Here is a 19,565-nt window from a genome sequence, read left to right as displayed (position 1 = left end):
AGCATCACAGAGCCTTGTGTAATGATAATATAATTAATACTTTTTATAGTAATAAGTTAAAGCATGTGGACTATTCATGATCCTAGGGGAAGGAAAAAAAACTCTCTCTCTCTCTCTCTCTCTCTCTCTCTCTCTCTCTCTCTCTCTCTCTCTCTCTGTGTGTGTGTGTGTGTGTGTGTGTGTGTGTGTGTGTGTGTGTGTGTGTGTGTGTGTGAGCTGTCAGCTTGTGTTTCTTATTGTTTAATTGTGTGTACCACTGCAGTCGGAGTCATTATAAGAAATATGATGTGCAACATGGAGAGACTTACAACATTCCAAGAGCCCATGACGTAAAATGCTACTTCATCCAGTACACATCCCTCATAAAGAACATCGTGTTAAAATTCGAGAATTCAATCCCCTGTAGAGGAAAGAGGAATACCAAGTTTTTCTTCCCATGTACCATACGGAAGAAGCAGGGACTATGATCTCAGAACACTATGTACCGAACTCTCCACTATGTATCACATAGTGTCTTGCAGAGTACATATGTAGATGTAGGTTTTAAAACAATGTCACGAACAAGTAAGAACTTTCTTATTTATTGCAGTATTTAAAATACATTATTTACATAAAGTCATATGTTTTTATGCTATTAATACTGATGAATGGTGTTTTATTCCATTTTGGAATGAATCATGCAACGTACGCATTGTTATTTCATAACTCTCACATGCAACAATGTTTTTCCTTATTACGAGAAAAATAACTGTTATAGAGAATGCACAATTTACAAGCATAACAATTAATGAAAATCATGCAGATAGTTACTTTACTTGACTTATTAACATTTTTGATTTTTTAACAAAACAAATACTCTCACTGTTAGCTGTATTTCATATTGACTTAGTTAATGTGCAAGGTAGAAACAATTTTCTATAGATGACTGATTACATATAATTGTTGAAACAGAACAATTAAACTAAGCATCAATGTATGGTTTAAACAAACATGACTAGAAAACCATAATTAAAGCAAACCAGAAAATTCGCACCAGCTGTGTGGACATCTTTATGAACAAAATGTAGGCAATCAGCTTTCACACTCCTGTTATCAATTGTTAGTTCTAGCAACCACAACATCATTAACATTCCAGTCCCTTACCCAGACCAGTCCACCGATCTGGCACAGCTAGGAAATAACGATGCATTGCACTTGTAAAGCGAGCACGGTATAGTTCAGGTGAAACAACAGTTGGAAGCTTTCCTTGGCCACCCAAAATGCCTGATGATTTCACCATAGTCTCCAGCTTCTTGTCCCAAGTGAATGTACGGATGTAATCTGGAAGAAAGGATACAAAACAATCATGAGTATTATTCCTGGTAGACAATGGAAAAAAATATCTCATTTTTTATGCAAGCAGTGATAGTACAGACCACAGTTTTTCACTTTTGTGTAGCATAGCAGAAACAATATAAATTTCATCCTGCATGAATGGAAGACTGATAGAAGTGAAGAAGTAGTAGTGGCACAATTAAATTTCAAATGAATGTAAAAGACTGCTGCCCTCCTTTTCAAATTTGACAACCATCCACCGTCTTCTATTCTTCTATGATCTTGTATGATTATATTGATATTTTTGCACCCTGGATAATTTCTAACCAGCTTTTTAAGTATCAATCAATAGAGAAAAAGATAAGCTGCAAACAGATGAACTATTAAAAATACAGAATACTCAACTGGTTGCTTTTGATGATATGCCACTGACAATTAAAGGGTCAAAGGATGACAAAATACTTGCTTAAAGGAACAGATCTCTTGGAAAATTTAACTCTGAAGATTATCTTTGATCTCTAACAGAAACGGTGGTGGTATAACAGTGAGTGCTTGCATGATTTATGCATGTGATACTGATGTATAAGATAGGCAGGAGGGTGAAGATGCTGGTGAAGGAGTGAGTGGGATGGGAGGAGTAGGAGGAGGAAGGTCAATGAGATGACTCCACAATTTAAAATTTGTTGTAAACATGCATTAATATCCACAAATATAACAATCAATGAACAAAAATTAAATTCATTAATCTCCTTTAAAACTGACTTTGGCTCCAAAAGGGATAAATTATGTTGTACCAAAAATTTTGGTAACCTGCTCAGTGATGAAAAGTGAACCTGACTGGCAGCAGGGTTAGTTAAAAAATTAACTTTAAATGTTTCTCCTTTACAACTTTTCATTTTACATTTTGGACATTTTCAGTAAGTAATATTGCTTGAATATTAAGGAAAAATGGCCTATCAGTATTTTAAACCTATTGCAATAAGCCATAAAAACAGTTCTTCAGATGTAATACACATGATATTCTATGAATGTGGGGTCCAAATGAACAAACACCACATGTTCACATAACTGATTTATCTTGACGGGCAAAAAATCCACAAATACACATTTACGTTTGACCTCCAATGGGAATCTGAAATTAAAAAGCATGGAGCACACGGACAGGAACTGCAAATAGGTGGTGCTAGGTTCGAATGTGAATTGCTGGGGAGCGTGCTGAGTTAATTCATGCTGTGTCCAGGTGGTACAGTGGTTAAGGTAACTGCCTAGTAAACAGAAGATGCCTGATTCGAGTCCTGATCTGGGAACATTTTTGCTCATCACCACCAATTCCACATAAACTCCCAATGCAATTGCTATTATTAGTTCCTTCCCTTTCCTTTCTTTCTCCCCACCCACCTTTAATTTATGTAGTAAATCACAGTCATTATTTATGTGTTAACTGCAAGGTAACAGAATATATGGAACAGCATCATACTCTCACTGGCGTTTTCTACACTTGTTGTAAGCACTCAAGGTCAGTGTACAGAGGGCTCCAGGCTTGATTCCATGTTGGATTTCTCTCTCTTTTTTTCCTAACAAACAAACAAACACACACACACACACACACACACACACACACACACACACACACACACACACACTCTCTTTCTCTCTCTCTCTCTCTCTCTCTCTCTCTCTCTCTCTCTCTCTCTCTCTCTCTCTATCTTTAGGTGAAAGAATTTTATTTCCATGATTAGTGTACAATGCTTGGAGTATAAAATATTAAACATTTTTCTCAATCACGATAATGAAAAATTATGGAAAAGTAACTAAGCCCAAGCCCTGAAAATATTTTGTTGAGCCCAACCTACATAGGTAGGAATGATCATCAAAATAAAATAAGAGAAATCAGAGCTCGAACAGAAAGGTTTAGGTGTTCGTTTTTCCCGCTCGCTGTTCGGGAGTGGAATAGTAGAGAGATAGTATGATTGTGGTTCGATGAACCCTCTGCCAAGCACTTAAATGTGAATTGCAGAGTAGTCATGTAGATGTAGATGTAGAAGGGAAGAATAAATTTTAGAGCCTAAGTCTCACAATCAGCACAAGCTACTAACACTTCAGACTGTGGCAATTTTTTGGGTAAAATTTTTATCACTTGAGCAGTCCACTGAAATCTGTGCAGTAATCCAGAGGTAAACATCAGTCAGTATAAAATTCGTGGTGGACCAGTGCCTCCTATCTATCATACACAGCCTAGCATTCGACATAAAGACAGAAACTGCTTCCTGGGGCACTTCAAATTTAATTCCTATCCCTCCCCAAATAGAAATCTCCCTTGTCACCTCACTCTATGCTAAAAATGTCTCGTACACACATACAGATGTCATTCAGCTGTCCAACACTACATCTCCCAATGTCTGCTTAAAAGTCTACCAAAACCATATTTACTGTCACACTAGCCAGTTTCATCTCCACCCTTAAGTTCTTCTCTTTTATGGGACAAACTTAAAATGAGTGTTCCAATACATTTGTCATCGCGAAAGACTTTCACCTGGCATAACGTGTTATTTTCTGGTAAACATAGTTTCTATGAGAATGCAGGTTAACTGTTTCCAAAATAAACTAATCATTGTCATAAATCTGTTTTGGATGATATGAGACATGGAATGATATTTGATGGCAGAATTAACGAGGAGGACATGGTGAATCAGTGCCATGAAACCTCCAATGAGGAGTTAGCAAAAAAGAAAACAGCATCCCCATGGAGTACTTATCCACATGAGTTAAACCAGCTCATTAACTGAAAAGGACAGCCACCATTACAGTTGCATAGATTGTGTTATTTTATAAGGGGGAATTCATTGTGTTTGTTAACTGGTACTGACTTGGCCTGGTCCGAGGTATGTATTCCACTGAGTGGTATGTACAAACAAATAAACTTCTTTCTGTCTCCAGGAAAATAAAAGGGAGCTACTGAGCCTATGTATTGTTTATTTGTGAATTTTTACATAGCGGGAAAGAAAAGAAAGATAGTCATGCGTAACACAATGATTATGGGAGATATCTTTATTTATGCATTTAAAGTAGCAGGAATTATGGCTGTTTTGTTCTTTTGCTGATGTAAGTTTAGATTTGGGAAGTATAGGCCAGACAGTGGGGCATAAAACTGAGTGACTCGGCATTCTTTTTACAACAAACTGCAAGTTTTCCAAAAAATAAACAACATTCCCAAGCCGGATTGACATACAAATTTGTGTGTTCCTTGGTAGAACATAGTTTACCAGAAAAAACCCCTCACAGTATTCTTCAAACAGGCTTAATGGACTATTATGGCTAGATTGAGACAGAGAACATAGATTCTATTAATTCAGTAGCTATTTACAGTATATGGTAAATGAATGCAGTTTTGCAATACTGAAAATGCAGCCACCCATAACCACATCAAAAGTAATGTACGCTGGAAAGCATTGATTTTGGTGTTTAGAAGTCATTAGTTGAAAGGCAAATAAAGTTGACATCTACAGCAGTACTCCACAGTTTTAACAAGCAGGAAAGAAATTTGTCGGTGTTATATAATTTGTATGGGTTAGCACTTTCACCATTTCTGGAGGTTCCGCAGTATTTGAAATTTGCAACCAGAATGTATGACGGTGGTTTGATGACTCTGGTAAATTTCTATAAAAGAACAGAACAAATTTGTTGCACCTTCATTGTTGGTAAGCTTGATTACTCCAAGGATCATATAAGTAATATCAACAATGTACAGCAAACAGTTCATTGTTGACTGCCATCTGTTATTGTGTCGACTGCAATTGAAAATGGAGAAAACCAAGTTTCATGCTGCTGCTAAACATGGACTCCGTGCCACCACTGAGGACCATTTACTTTTGGTACTTTTGCATTCACGACTTTAAATGTGGTCGGTCACATATCAAAGACAAAGCACACTCCTGCTGTCCAACTGAGATCACCACAAAGAAAATCATTGACATAAACAATGTAAGAACATTGAATAAAAAACTGTGGAGCTGCTGAGACTGAAGGCATCTGAATTAAGTAAGAGTTTAATATTCTGTGCAGGGAATGGACTTTGAAGAAGCTGTGTGTGACACGAGTGCTGCAATCACTCACAGTCAACCACAAGTGCATCAGTACAACATTTTGACACAATGTTTGGAGATGCTTGGTCACAATCTGGAAGATGTTTTGTTCTGATTTGTGACTGTTGATGGAACCTGGATCCATTATTACACACAGTGTCAAAATAGCTGCCAAAACAAGGAAAAATGCTGGTGAAATTGCACCAAAGAAGGAAAGGTCACTTTTGTCACATGGTAAGGTGATGGCCACTGTTTTTTGGGACTCAAAAGGAAAGATACTCATAAATTACTTGGAAATACAGAACCATAACTGGACCCTATTATGATTCATTGTTGGATCTTCTGAAACTTGCATTGGTTGAGAGGCCCTGGTATGGAAAAAAGACTTTCACTAAGATAATGTATCATCCCACAAATCAGCAATAACAATGTTAAAAATGTATTAACTGGACTTTAAATTGGTTCCTCATTCACTCAGTTCACCTGACTTACCCACAAGCGCCTGTCTTCCTGTTCCTTAACTTGAAGGAGGAGAAGGAGGAGAAGGAGGAGGAGGAGGAGGAGGAGATTAGTGTTTAACGTCCCGTTGACAACGAGGTCATTAGAGACGGAGCGCAAGCTCGGGTGAGGGAAGGATGGGGAAGGAAATCGGCCATGCCCTTTCACAGGAACCATCCAGGCATTTGCCTGAAGCAATTTAGGGAAATCACGGATAACCTAAATCAGGATGGCCGGAGACGGGATTGAACCGTCATCCTCTCGAAGGCGAGTCCAGTGTGCTAACCACTGCGCCACCTTGCTCGGTCCTTAACTTGAAACTTTAGCTTGGTGGGAAGAAGTTTTCATCAAACGAGGAATCAATACTTGCAGTCAATGAGAAATTTGCAGAGTCTGGCAGAAACTATTTTTCTGGGGGATGAACGATTGCTGGATCAGATGTATATCCCTCAATGGAGAGTATGCCAAGAAGTAAGGTGAGTTGTTTATGAAACAAACATTTTTCTTACTTTTTTTTACAGATTATCAAACCAACTTCATTATTGGCACAACAGTTTTTTGTTAAAGAAGCTACCTGAATAGCCATGCTGAAGTGAGGCGTCTTTCAATATCACACTGCATGCACTGCAGCTTGCAGTAATATTTTTGGTTGTAAACTTAGCAATAGTGTTACAGTAGGAACTGTTCCATAGATAACTTTTGTGACATAAAACTGGGACAGGGAGGTGTGCTGGCCTGGATATAATCTGTCTGGTGGATAAACAACAAGGGTCAGTTTTTCAGCCAGCTTTGATGTGGTTTTTAGGCAGTTTCCCACATCCCACTAGGTGGGATTAGTGGCATACTCCTGTAATCCAAGCGTCCGGGAGGCCGTTGTTGTGGAAGAGATCTGAGCTCTGCAGATTGACCAGATTGCAATGTGGAATTTTTGGATAGTAGTGGCTCAGGGTTAAGAGAAGTCGAGAGCAGTGAATACTGAGCTTGTAGCAAAGTCCCACTTCAGTTACATTATTTGTAAACATTTAGAATACTCTTGCTCACTTTTACGCAAATAATACCAAATACTCATCCAGTGATATTTCAAAGATAAAACTGAAATGCAGCAGCATACCAAATAACTTCCTGTCACTGCACAGACGTTATTGCTTACTGAATATTCTTAATTTGATGGCTAAACTGAAAATCCCTACATGACCATTAATAAAAAGTTGTACAGGTGTTTTTTTTGTTGCTTTCTATAGCACAATGGACAATCAGTTTCCAATCAAAAAAATAACAACCCCAAAGCAAAAGAAACAAATGAATTTATTTAAATGATTGCTACCAAATCTGGCCTGGTGCTCATTACATTATAAAATTAATTCATAATAAACTGACAAAGTGTTGAATATGTGGGACTTGCTAAAGAATCATGTTGACATGAATTAAAAAGATAAGCAGTGAGAAATAATTTTTGGCTCCCTTCTTTTACCATGGTTGTTAAAATGTAAAAAAAGAATCCAACGATAGATACTGGAAACAGGATGGCTTGGTCTAAGCCAATCTTTTCACTAGTTGCACAGAAGTTTCTTTCTCAACTTCCATAAATTCTGCTCCCTGGCTTGGTACAGTCTTACTGGCAATATTATTAACTCCCCGACAATCTGCAGCATATTTCCTTCTTTTTCTTGACTCAAATGTATCTGGCTCCCCTCCAATTCCAAATTTACGTTCCTAGATGTTGATCTCCATTTCACTACAGCTCATATGCAAACATTAACCAACTCCAAACCAAACAAGCTACTTTGACAGCTACCATTCCTGCCCTGTCAAACACTATTAAAAATTAATCTTTGCTTCCATTATTGCTCAAACGAATGGTTTCCTCAGAGAGTGACTAACCTGCTGTTGCCCCTCCCTCTTTTCCAGTCTTCCATCATCAATTACTCTTTCTATCTGAATTGAAATGTCCAGCTCTACTAACTGGGAGCACTGTTTTCTATTGGCAAAACTAGGAGTCAATACAATTAGAACAAATACATGCATTTAGTCCCATCTCTGAAATGTGTAATCTGCTCTCCATTAGTTTTATGTCATAAAATTATCTACAGAACAATTCGTAGAGTAAGGCTGTTGCTAAATTTACAACCAAAAATATTGCAGCGAGCTGTGGTGCATGTGGTGTGGTGTAGCAATTAGCATTACTGGTTGGCTTGCAGTAGGTCACCAGTTCAAACCCAACCACCAGCAATTGATTGTTGTTGAGTATTTATCATTTCTGCAAGCGTCTTGAAGTCTGTATAAAGAGCAACACTATCCATCCAGGAGTTCAGTTCTGTTATGGCTGTGAATGATGTCCATAATAAATGTGCTTTAAGTGATAAGAGTTGTACTTAACTGGTGACCCTTCCTTTGGATTTGGACTTGAGTGTGGTTACAACACAATGATATGATGAATGTATGTATGTATCAGCTACAGTGTGTAGTTAATATTTAATATTTTCCCCCACATCAATGCACTGTACTAAAGATATTTAATATTGTGGACTTTCATGCACAACATTTAGCATGGAGTATCCTTAAATTCTTTATAATGAGATGTCTTATGATCATCCCTAACCTCTTCCATTCCAAAATACAAAGCTTGTTATCTTTTGACAGTGAGCTAAACTAACTTGTTGGATAATTTTTGTTCATTTAAAATGCTTCCAAGAGAAATAAGGGAGTTGAACAGTGGATGCTTTACTAAAACTGTAGAAAAATTATTACTAATTTAGCAGTTGTCATAGTGAAATGAGCAAGTTTTCAAAAAGGTCTAATATGGAACATGGCAAAAAATGGGGAATGTCTGGGGATGGTGAATGTTTGTTGGTGGAATTACTGAAATATCACTGAATCAAGTGTATGTTTTGCATGACATAGTCGATAATAGCACTGAATAATTTACAACATTTTGAAATCTCTAATTTCTTATTTTGACTTTCTATTTTACTTGCTTAACTAAAATTTCTTTAATCTGAAATGCTACAAGTTATGCTTGGGTTCCGAATATAATGAAGTAAATTATGGACTGTGATCATAACCACTGTCTATTTCTTTTAGATCTGTAAGTAATTTATCGCTAACAGTGTGTTCACTATGGAGAGACCTGGCAAGGACATCATACTCAAGTGGTACTTTATATTCACCTCGTGAGACTGAAGAAAAAATTCTTCAATCAGAGTGGCTGCACAACATGAACACACAAGTTTTCACAGACATTTTACTACTTCTTTATAATACTTGTGAGTCTTGTTAAAAAAGTATATTGATAATATTAATCACACCGTGATATATTTGGAGAATGAAAATACATACCTATAATACCAACAACAAGTTCTCTCTTTTCTTGATCCAGTCCAACTAGTAGAGAGTAATCCATAACTGACTGAGAAGACAGGAACTCTGTGTCATTATTTATAGCTTGCATTAAGACTTTTTTTGAATGGAGGTGTATGTACAATGGAGAATCACATGCCACTAGAAATCAGAAAAGTATAATATTGTGAAATCATATTTCAGTGTAATACACAGTATTTCATAAGAAACACATATAAATGGTAATGACAAGATCAAAGGGAGACACTTTGTGTCTTCATAAGTGAATTTCACCAATACTGGAGAAAGTACTTACTTTTCAACAAGTTTTCATCAAGCAACACAATTTCACCTTCTTGGTCTGTACTTGGATTTACAAGACGATTACGCACAGATCCTTTCAAATCAAATTTGTGTGTGACTAAGCGTGCATGAAAGAGATTCTCCATCACAAGCAAGTTTGAACGCAAGGCTGCATTTGTAACCGAGTTTCGGAAAACAACACGGTACACTCCAAGAATTTTTCCAAGTAATGTAGGCTGGCCTGAACTAAGGCATCGAGACATGTATGCAAAATAGTTAGGTGCAAATTCAAGAAACACTTGCATTTCAAGCCGAGACATCTCTTTCAATATAAATCGATCATCTGAAAGTTTTACAAAACACACATTAAGAGTTCGTACACACATAAGTTTAGGAAACATAATCATTAATAAATTATCTGTCATATATGAAAGGAGTAAACTGCTTCTATAATCCATGCTAAATGGTTCATACAGTTAGATTTATTATCTCATTTGCAATCCATCTGTATCTTTGAAATCTAAAACAGAATTGCAGGAAACAAAACATGCTAATTGTCTCAAAGCTGGAATACAGATTGGAAGGTTCAAACAATACAAAGTTTAGGTTGGAATATCAACAATATTATGAAAATGACACATTGTTACTCACTGTAAAGATGACGCACTTGAGTTGCAGACAGGTACCACAAAAAGACTGTAACAGTCTTTTGGTTGTGCCTGTCTGTGACTCTACGTGTCACCTTTAGAGTGAGTAGTAACCTATCCTTTAAATGAGAAAGTTCTGCTCAGATTCTATCTCAGATGCCAACAATGAGATAACTCGCTGTTAAAACTCAACCCCCACCTTGTGTATTTATTAGCACTTTTACCAACACAGTTTATTGTAGTTACATCAACAGCTGTTCCACTCTTCACTGCAGGTGGTTAACTTGTGTTTGTTGTTACCTGCTACCAATTTTCCTTATAAAATTTGTAGTAACAAGAGGAATCTGAGTGAGGTAGGACTTTTGCAGCTAGTTAACATGAATGACAGATTGGGATGAGCTTATAAATGAATTCTCTGGTGGTGTAAGTATCTATGAACCATCTTCCAGTGAGCATTGCGACTAGCAGCCAGAGATAGACAACAGTGAATGCAATTAATTTGTCAGCACACGGACCATGCTGTCAAACATCAATGCTGAGTGTGCCGAGTTTAACGTGCTGCTGAATCCTCAGAAATGATGTGAATGTGAAAATGGTACATGGGCACTAATGTGGTGTACACAATTGCAAAACACTCCAGTGGCAGTTGTGGGACGTATCTAGTTTGTAAATCACACTGTTTATGAAACAGGTGTGTATAAAATTCTTATGTTAGTGTCATTAAAATGCACAATTCCTCCACTGTTCATATGCTAGTCATGTTGTTCTGTTGTAGTACACATAAATAAAGACTTAAGTATCTGTGGACATGTTTCAAGGCAAAAAGGAAAGCACCATGTCCAGTCAATAAGGACACAGGTTTATAAAAGTTTCATTACAAATAGTGTGATACAAAACATTGTATCATCATTCTCACATTTTAGTAAGATCCTAAAGTCATTCTTACCTGATCACTGTTCCCATTCAGTAGTAGAATCTTTGAACAGGTGAATTACAAAACTTAAAAGAAAACAGGGAAAAATATGTTACTACAAGTAGTGCAAGCTGTTCTGTAGATTAAGCCAAAGAGTGCACTTATAGTTACATAACATACAATGTTAACGTATACACTCATATTAAACTAAAAATAATGTATCAGAACCTATTAAAAATGTGAAAAGAAAGAAAGAAAGAAAGAGGAAGAAGATCTGGTGGACACAAACCACCACATCATTACACATCTCATTAGGAATCTGTAATGCTGCTCGCTGTGCTAAATCAACCACAAATGTTTCACACCCAGTCCTAGAACTTTAGCATTTATTGAAAGCTTTAATTGTAGCTATGTTATTAACTGAAATTTAATTACAATAAATGGTACCAATGACAATACATTTTTGATGGATCCTTAAAGTGCCGTTGCCTTCAAATGGCATACTCTTATATTATGCAAGTTACAATAATTCTTTTGCCACAAATACTGCGTTTCTTGACATTTTATTACAACAAATCACAGAATTAATAATGGGATTTGGAGAGATTTTAATTTGCTAGTACTCAGAAATGGCAGATATACGTATAGGCTTCAACTGAATGATAATATGACACCTCAACTCTGTACTGAAGGGAGATGGCATGCTTGTGATGTAGGGGGCATTCTGCCATCTCACTGGTCAACATTCAGACACACGTTCAGAATATCTGACATGCTGGATACTGCTGGATAATGTTTGGAAAGACTCCATTCATTGAGTAGTAGTAGTTCCAATTAAGACTTACAAAATGTTGGCACCAATTCATTTTTTTTGATTCTTTTCTTTTTTAGCCTTTAAGAAATCATTACATTAATGGTTGAACAAACAAATGTACACTCCTGGAAATGGAAAAAAGAACACATTGACACCGGTGTGTCAGACCCACCATACTTGCTCCGGACACTGCGAGAGGGCTGTACAAGCAATGATCACACGCACGGCACAGCGGACACACCAGGAACCACGGTGTTGGCCGTCGAATGGCGCTAGCTGCGCAGCATTTGTGCACCGCCGCCGTCAGTGTCAGCCAGTTTGCCGTGGCATACGGAGCTCCATCGCAGTCTTTAACACTGGTAGCATGCTGCGACAGCGTGGACGTGAACGGTATGTGCAGTTGACGGACTTTGAGTGAGGGCGTATAGTGGGCATGCGGGAGGCCGGGTGGACATACCGCCGAATTGCTCAACACGTGGGGCGTGAGGTCTCCACAGTACATCGATGTTGTCGCCAGTGGTCGGCGGAAGGTGCACGTGCCCGTCGACCTGGGACCGGACCGCAGCGACGCACGGATGCACGCCAAGACCGTAGGATCCTACGCAGTGCTGTAGGGGACCGCACCGCCACTTCCCAGCAAATTAGGGACACTGTTGCTCCTGGGCTATCGGCGAGGACCATTCGAAACCATCTCCATGAAGCTGGGCTACGGTCCCGCACACCGTTAGGCCGTCTTCCGCTCACGCCCCAACATCGTGCAGCCCGCCTCCAGTGGTGTCGCGACAGGCGTGAATGGAGGGACGAATGGAGAAGTGTCGTCTTCAGCGATGAGAGTCGCTTCTGCCTTGGTGCCAATGATGGTCGTATGCGTGTTTGACGCCGTGCAGGTGAGCGCCACAATCAGGACTGCAAATGACCGAGGCACACAGGGCCAACACCCGGCATCATGGTGTGGGGACCGATCTCCTACACTGGCCGTACACCTCTGGTGATCGTCGAGGGGACACTGAATAGTGCACAGTACATCCAAACCGTCATCGAACCCATCATTCTACCATTCCTAGACCGGCAAGGGAACTTGCTGTTCCAACAGGACAATGCACATCCGCATGTATCCCGTGCCACCCAACGTGCTCTAGAAGGTGTAAGTCAACTACCCTGGCCAGCAAGATCTCCGGATCTGTCCCCCATTGAGCATGTTTGGGACTGGATGACGCGTCGTCTCACGCGGTCTGCACGTCCAGCATGAACGCTGGTCCAACTGGGGCGCCAGGTGGAAATGGCATGGCAAGCCATTCCACTGGACTACATCCAGCATCTCTACGATCGTCTCCATGGGAGAATAGCAGCCTGCATTGCTGCGAAAGGTGGATATACACTGTACTAGTGCCGACATTGTGCATGCTCTGTTGCCTGTGTCTATGTGCCTGTGGTTCTGTCAGTGTGATCATGTGATGTATCTGACCCCAGGAATGTGTCAATAAAGTTTCCCCTTCCTGGGACAATGAATTCACAGTGTTCTTATTACAATTTCCAGGAGTGTATATGCAAACCAGGAAACTGAAAAACGTGGGAAAAGAAGACCAACCAGCCTCTCGAAGTGGTAGGATACAGCTGTTGTTGAAATGAAAGTATTACTGAGGTGGTTGCTGCACTCGAAAGCTGTTATTGTGGTCTTTTCATGTTTTAGACAATTAATTGCAATACACTGGGCAACTCTATAAAATTAGGCTAGTTTTGGTCTGTTTTAATAGCATCATGGGCAATAATGATGTTCCCAACAAGAAGCTCTGCATTAATGGAGCAATGGTTTTATGATGTGGTTGTCTATTTTCCATGTAGCATATGAATAACAAGAAACCAAAGTGTTGTGTGAAACTGAATGTACTATGTAAATCCAATTGCATAGTCCTCAAAATATTTATGTACTACTACAACTCAGAGGCAAATGCAAAGATAGAATTGTTTTACACTTGACAGGAGCCTATCTGGACAAAACATGTTCATTTTATAGGACAAAATTCATAATTCTGTAGAATAATCCAAGATTGTTAGTTACTATAAACCAAACAAAAAGGCACACAGTATGGGTAAGTACTGACAATGTAGTTTTTGCAAGTAGAGAGACACAAGTGAAGACCTCACTATTTCCAATATTCTCTTTGCTCAAATGGTTCAAGTTCATAAGTGAAACAGCAAAGTTTCCAAGAAACCTAATGTAATCATAGTGTACAAAGTGGCACGCCAAGAACTGATTAATTACTTTCTATTACTTAACTCTGCAAAAACTATTTGATGGTTGAAAAATATTGCTCTACAGGCTATGGAAGTATATGAAGTGGGATACATTTAACATCGAAGTAATGGGATGGTGTATCACATATCTCTTAGAAAAAAAAAAATGTGTTGATAGGAGTAAGACATGTCACCTAGAAGAAAACTAGAACAGAAGGCAGATCTCCCTATTTAGGGACCACATCCACCACTGAAAAGATATGACCAACAAAGCTGTACAATGTGTACAATCAACAAAAGAATCATCATGTATCACGGTACTATTGCCTGATTTGTGAAGAAGAGTTAGCTCTGTGTGTAAGAGAATGCTTCAATACTTCCCACTAAATAAATCATCTTAATTTTTATAACCATCTACCTCTATATTATCTGCATTATATGCCCTTTTAAATTACTTTTATCTTTGTGCAAAATGTACATTCTGTTCTGCCATAATCAGACAATTTACTGTGGCTATTTCTGCCAGCTATGTATTTGCTATGTGCATTTTCATACCTGGCTTTATGTAAAAATTCATTTTATATGAGTTAATTATAGTTGGTATAATGAGTCAGACTGTCAGGTACAACATAAATTGTAGTTAATAATCAAATTGTTAAATAAATCAGCTCTTCATTAAAGTCTGTAATCTATCACTAAGGCCTGATAGCATGCAGCTTGTTGGATATCACAGCAAACTATCTGACATCAAGGTTTTAATGAGGACAAAGGTGTGGAAGGAGCCATCAGAGAGGTGGTCAGTATCCTGGAAGGTGGAACGCTGGGTTAAGGAGGACCATATAAGTGGGCAGGAGAGAAGGTATTGAGATTGTGAAGGAGTGAAGATAGGGTCTTGGCCCTGAGATCAGATCACAAAGATATCATCAGTGAACCTGAATCAGACTAGTGGTTTGGCGCTTTGAGAGGTAAGATCACCTCTTGATGACCCATAAACAGGTTGACATATGAAGGTGCCAGCAGCTGCCCATGGCTGTGCCTATTTGTTTGTATAGCTTCCCTTCAAAGGAGAAGTAGTTGTGAGTTAGGATAAACTTAGTAAGATGTATGAGGAATGAGGTAGTGCATTTGGAGTCTGAAAGACATTGGCAAAAGCAGTGTTCAACAGCAGCAGGAGCATGGGCATGGGCAAGAGGGATGTAGGTGTAGAGTGAGGTGGCATCAACAGTCACCATGAGGGATCCAGGAGGTAAAGGGGATGGGGATGGTGGAGAGTCAGTGAAGGAAATGGTTGGTATCTTTGATGTGGGAGAATACAGGCAATTGGTTGTAAGTGTTTGTAATAACATCAAAAATTATTTCAGTGAGGACCAATTACCAGCCACAATTGTTGGGTTTGTGACTTTTGAGGGCCATTTGGAAGGTAGGTGTGTAGGGTGTCGTAGTGGTGAGCAGGGAAATGGGGTTAGGGGAGAGATTCTGCAAAGCTCCTATGGCTTTTAGGCAGGGATTGGAGGTTAGGATTTTTTTTCCTGGCCTCTCCACTGCTGAAAGGTTGGTGTTCTTAGGAAGGGACCTGGGTAAGGATGATGAGGGCAAGGAATTCCTGGGAGGTGACCAGCAGTTTGCTAGGTGAAACAGGGAGGATGATCATGGTTGAATGGTGGTATGAACTGGGAGAGACAGGTTCGGCGTTGGATTAGGTTGGCTTTAGTTAAAGAAGATTGATGGCAAAGAAATGTTTGCATTGGAGGGGTTGAGAGAAGGAGAGTAGGTCTTTGACAATTCCAGCCTGGTTAAATATGGATGTAGGGCTGAAAGTTAGGGGTTTGGTGGAAAGATTAACAAGTGTTACAGGATTGCTTTGACTCTGGATTTGGTGGCATGCTGGTAGGGAGTTTTAGGGGATGTGGCACATTGAACAGGTTACCTAGACAAAGACTGGGCGCTGTGAGGGGCTCATGAGGAGGAATGCTGTAGGTAGAATAGGGGTTGGATAGTGGTGCCCCAAGGAAGCAGTAGGATGTCAGTAGATTGACTGGAGTTGGTGACTGGAATGCCCCTCCTGGTGCTGGAGAGCAAGGGGTTCAATTTCATAGATGTGTGTATGTAGCAGGGATTGCACAGTAGCAGTATCTTTCAGAGGGGGCATAGGTGGTCCTGGGATGCCTGTGCCATGGAGTACCAGGTTTATGAGGGCCAGGGACTGGCAGAATCTGAAAAGGTGAAGGTCACTGTGAAAGGAGGGATGGGATCCAGATAAAGGAATTTTTGTGGTTAGGCCATTGGGGGTAGGGGGGGGGGGGGTAATTCCATAGTTTAGGCAGCATTTAAGAAACGGGATATGGTACTAGGTTTTAGCCAGGAAAAAGATATTTTTCTGAACTGATGCAGGGGTCCATTGTGGCAGGAATGGCACAGGGGAAAGGGTGAATGACATGGAAATGCTTTTCGACAGCTGTCATCCCTTCCACACCAAAAATACCTTCCATACAGCTTTGCTCCACGGGGCCACTATATCGGACAAGAACACCCTTGCCCACTATGCTGAGGGTCTCACTAAGGCCTTCACAGACATGCACTACCCCCCAGTACAAATTCGCAAACATATCTCCTAACCATCCCACCAGCCCCAAGAAACAACTACAAAGGAGTGTTTCCTTCATCACCCAATACTCCTGTAAACTGGAATAACTGAGTCACATCCTTCACCAGGGCTTTTGCTATGTATCCTCATCCTCTGAAATGAGGGAGATCTGCTCTGAAATGAGGGACATCCTACCTGAGATCCTTCCCTCCCTCCTAAAGTGATGTTCCATTGCAAACCCAACCTCCACAACATCCTAGTCCATTCCTATGCCACTCCAAATCCCAACTCCTTGCACAGGGATCATGTCGCTGTGGAAGACCCAGGTGCAAGACCTGTCCAATCCACCCATCCAGCACTTCCTATGCCAGTCCTGTCAAAGGCTTACCCTACTCCACCAGAGACCAGGCCACATGTGCAAGCAGCCATGTCATCTACCAGCTCCGCTGCAATCACTGGACAGATTTATGTATTGGTATGACTACCATCTAGCTGTCCACCAGGATGAATGATCACCCCCAAATTGTGGCCAAGAACAAAGTAGATCACCAATGGCATGACACGCAGCTACTTCATTACCTGAGCCATCTGGATCCTCTCCTCTATCACCAGATTTACTGAATTGCACAGATGGAAGTTATCCTTACAACACATTCTCTGTGCCCAAAATTATACCAGCCTCAAACTACAGTAACATACCATCCAAAACTCTCCACCCAGCAGTTTCCACCACCACTGTCCTGTAACATGCTCCCAATTCTTGTCTCCCACCCTGTTTGTTTGCTATGCTCTGTCAATATACCCACTCATGTTTCCCCTTCCCAGCTCCTTTCATTTTCACTTCCCCCCCTACAATCCTTGCACATCCCTGTCTCACAACCTCCTCCTGATGCTGTGCCTGTTGGTTGTCAGTCTAGTCCCTGCACACTTCACCAGACACCCCCCCCCCCCCCCCCTCCCGCATACTGCTATTCCTTCCCCTTCCCTGCTCCCTTCAGACTGCTGCTTCTGTTCGACATGACAGTGCATTTTGGTCCAAACTGCTGGAGGTGGTGGTCATATGTGTGTGAGGTGTCTTTCCTTACATTGCTCATATTCCAACTGGGAGTTTCCATTGTTTGATATACAATTTTTCATATTTACTGAGCGGATAAAAATTTAACATCCATTTTCTTGGATGAGACATGGACATATAATGCTTTGTTATTTATATTGGTTGCACACGTTCATAGAGAGCGATCTATCACTGGTGAATAAGAAAATCTCCTGCAGAAAAGACTGCTTGGTATTTTTATTTTATTTCACAGACACCAGTTTTGACAGAATATTGCTGTCATTAGAGTGTCTTCTTTTTTTTTTTTTTAACATGCATATATGCCACCAAGACACCATGTTGGCTTGTCAAGCACATAAAAAAGAACACAAATATCCACTGCACCAACTGTGTGCCCAGAAGTGGGGCTGGACATACAAGATGTGCAGTTGTGGCCAAAGAACATCATAGGAAAAACTTGTGTGATTTATAAATGGCTTCACTGTCATTCACTTATTTATAACAAGTACTAACAACACTGAGTTTCATTTCCCCTATAACTTGATGGATAAGTATTTTCACAACATGGAGAAATGCAATGGTATACCATCTCTTCTAACAGGACATGCACGGCAGTGTTCAAACTAATCTTCAGCTTAAAGACAAGTTCACTATTATTTACATCATTATTATTATTATTATTATTATTATTATTATTATTATTACTGTTTTAGTAATCACATCAATAAGCGGGTGGGAGCATTAGGTTTTGATTTCTCATGGATGACAAGATAATTAGAGGTGAAGCAGGAGCTTGGATTGGGCAAGAATGGGGAAAATATGTAGGTCATGCCCTTTTCAAAGAAATCAACTCAAAAAATAACAATTTGCTGTTAATTACACCTTATGCATTTAAAGAATGTGTTCCAAGTGGTATCCTGACAAGAAAGTTAATTATTTGAGTTGTTGGAACCACGCCAGAACAGCAAAAACTTTATAAGTTTTTACTATGAGCAACAAATAAAAGGACGACTAGGAACATCAGACTTGTTTAGTACCACTAATGCAACGATTTATATATCCATTAAATACAGTCGTTCATGGAAAGTGGTAAAATGACACTGAGTGCAAGACTTGCACAGAAACAACTGTACTATGTGAATTGACCAAATAAACTACCCTTACCTCTAGTTTTACAAAAGCTTGAGCCTGATTTTCCACCACGAGCTGCCCACTGTACACACCGAGACAAAGAGCGAATGTAAGCTTCTTCTCCTGCTGGCAGTACTTCAGCCCTAAGAGTTGCAAACTGTTCCACAAAATATACTCTACAGTAGAAGTTACAGCTTGCATCTTCAAACTGCACCTGAGAAGAGACCGTTTAGCTATAGTACAACTTAGAATACTGTTTCACAACAAAATTAAGTAGTAAGCAAATAAACATGCAACAACTGACAAAGCACTATCCAGGTTGAGAGGATAACATTCACACACATCCCCTTACTGCTTTCTAATAGATAATTTCAGTAACAATTACTGAGATTTTTGAACCTCACTTAAGGAAGCCTAAACTCAGTCAACAACACATCTTTATTGTGTAACAGTGAAAGAGTTTTTGTTCAGACAAGAAAATGTTTGCGTACTGAAAACAACATGTTCTTTAGTTTCTTTACAGATTTATTTTTATCAAGCTTTTTACCTGTGGTGTTGCCCATGTATGTGTATGTCACATATACTGCACACACATATAGTTCTAATTCTCTGCTGTTTCACACCATACAGCTTCAGAGAGGGTGTTAAATTTAT

At 39.6% G+C, this 19,565-nt stretch overlaps 1 protein-coding gene across 2 annotated transcripts in view; it reads right to left on the bottom strand.

Moving 5' to 3' along the window:
- Positions 1-559: 559 nt before the first annotated feature.
- The window catches only part of LOC126354444 (1-phosphatidylinositol 3-phosphate 5-kinase-like), a 294,219-nt gene continuing 275,213 nt past the window's right edge, over positions 560-19,565 (bottom strand). For both annotated transcript variants that reach the window (XM_050004130.1, XM_050004131.1), the window contains 4 exons: positions 18,945-19,125; positions 9,547-9,876; positions 9,231-9,392; positions 560-1,320 (listed from right to left, as the gene is read on the bottom strand). In XM_050004130.1, coding sequence (XP_049860087.1) covers positions 1,124-1,320; positions 9,231-9,392; positions 9,547-9,876; positions 18,945-19,125 — 870 coding nt within the window. In that variant the 3' untranslated portion in view covers positions 560-1,123. The remainder of the gene's footprint in view (positions 1,321-9,230; positions 9,393-9,546; positions 9,877-18,944; positions 19,126-19,565) is intronic.

Source organism: Schistocerca gregaria, chromosome 3 (assembly GCF_023897955.1).
Source record: "Schistocerca gregaria isolate iqSchGreg1 chromosome 3, iqSchGreg1.2, whole genome shotgun sequence".
Classification (NCBI taxonomy): domain Eukaryota; kingdom Metazoa; phylum Arthropoda; class Insecta; order Orthoptera; family Acrididae; genus Schistocerca; species Schistocerca gregaria.
This window is presented reverse-complemented; position numbering and strand designations above follow the sequence as displayed.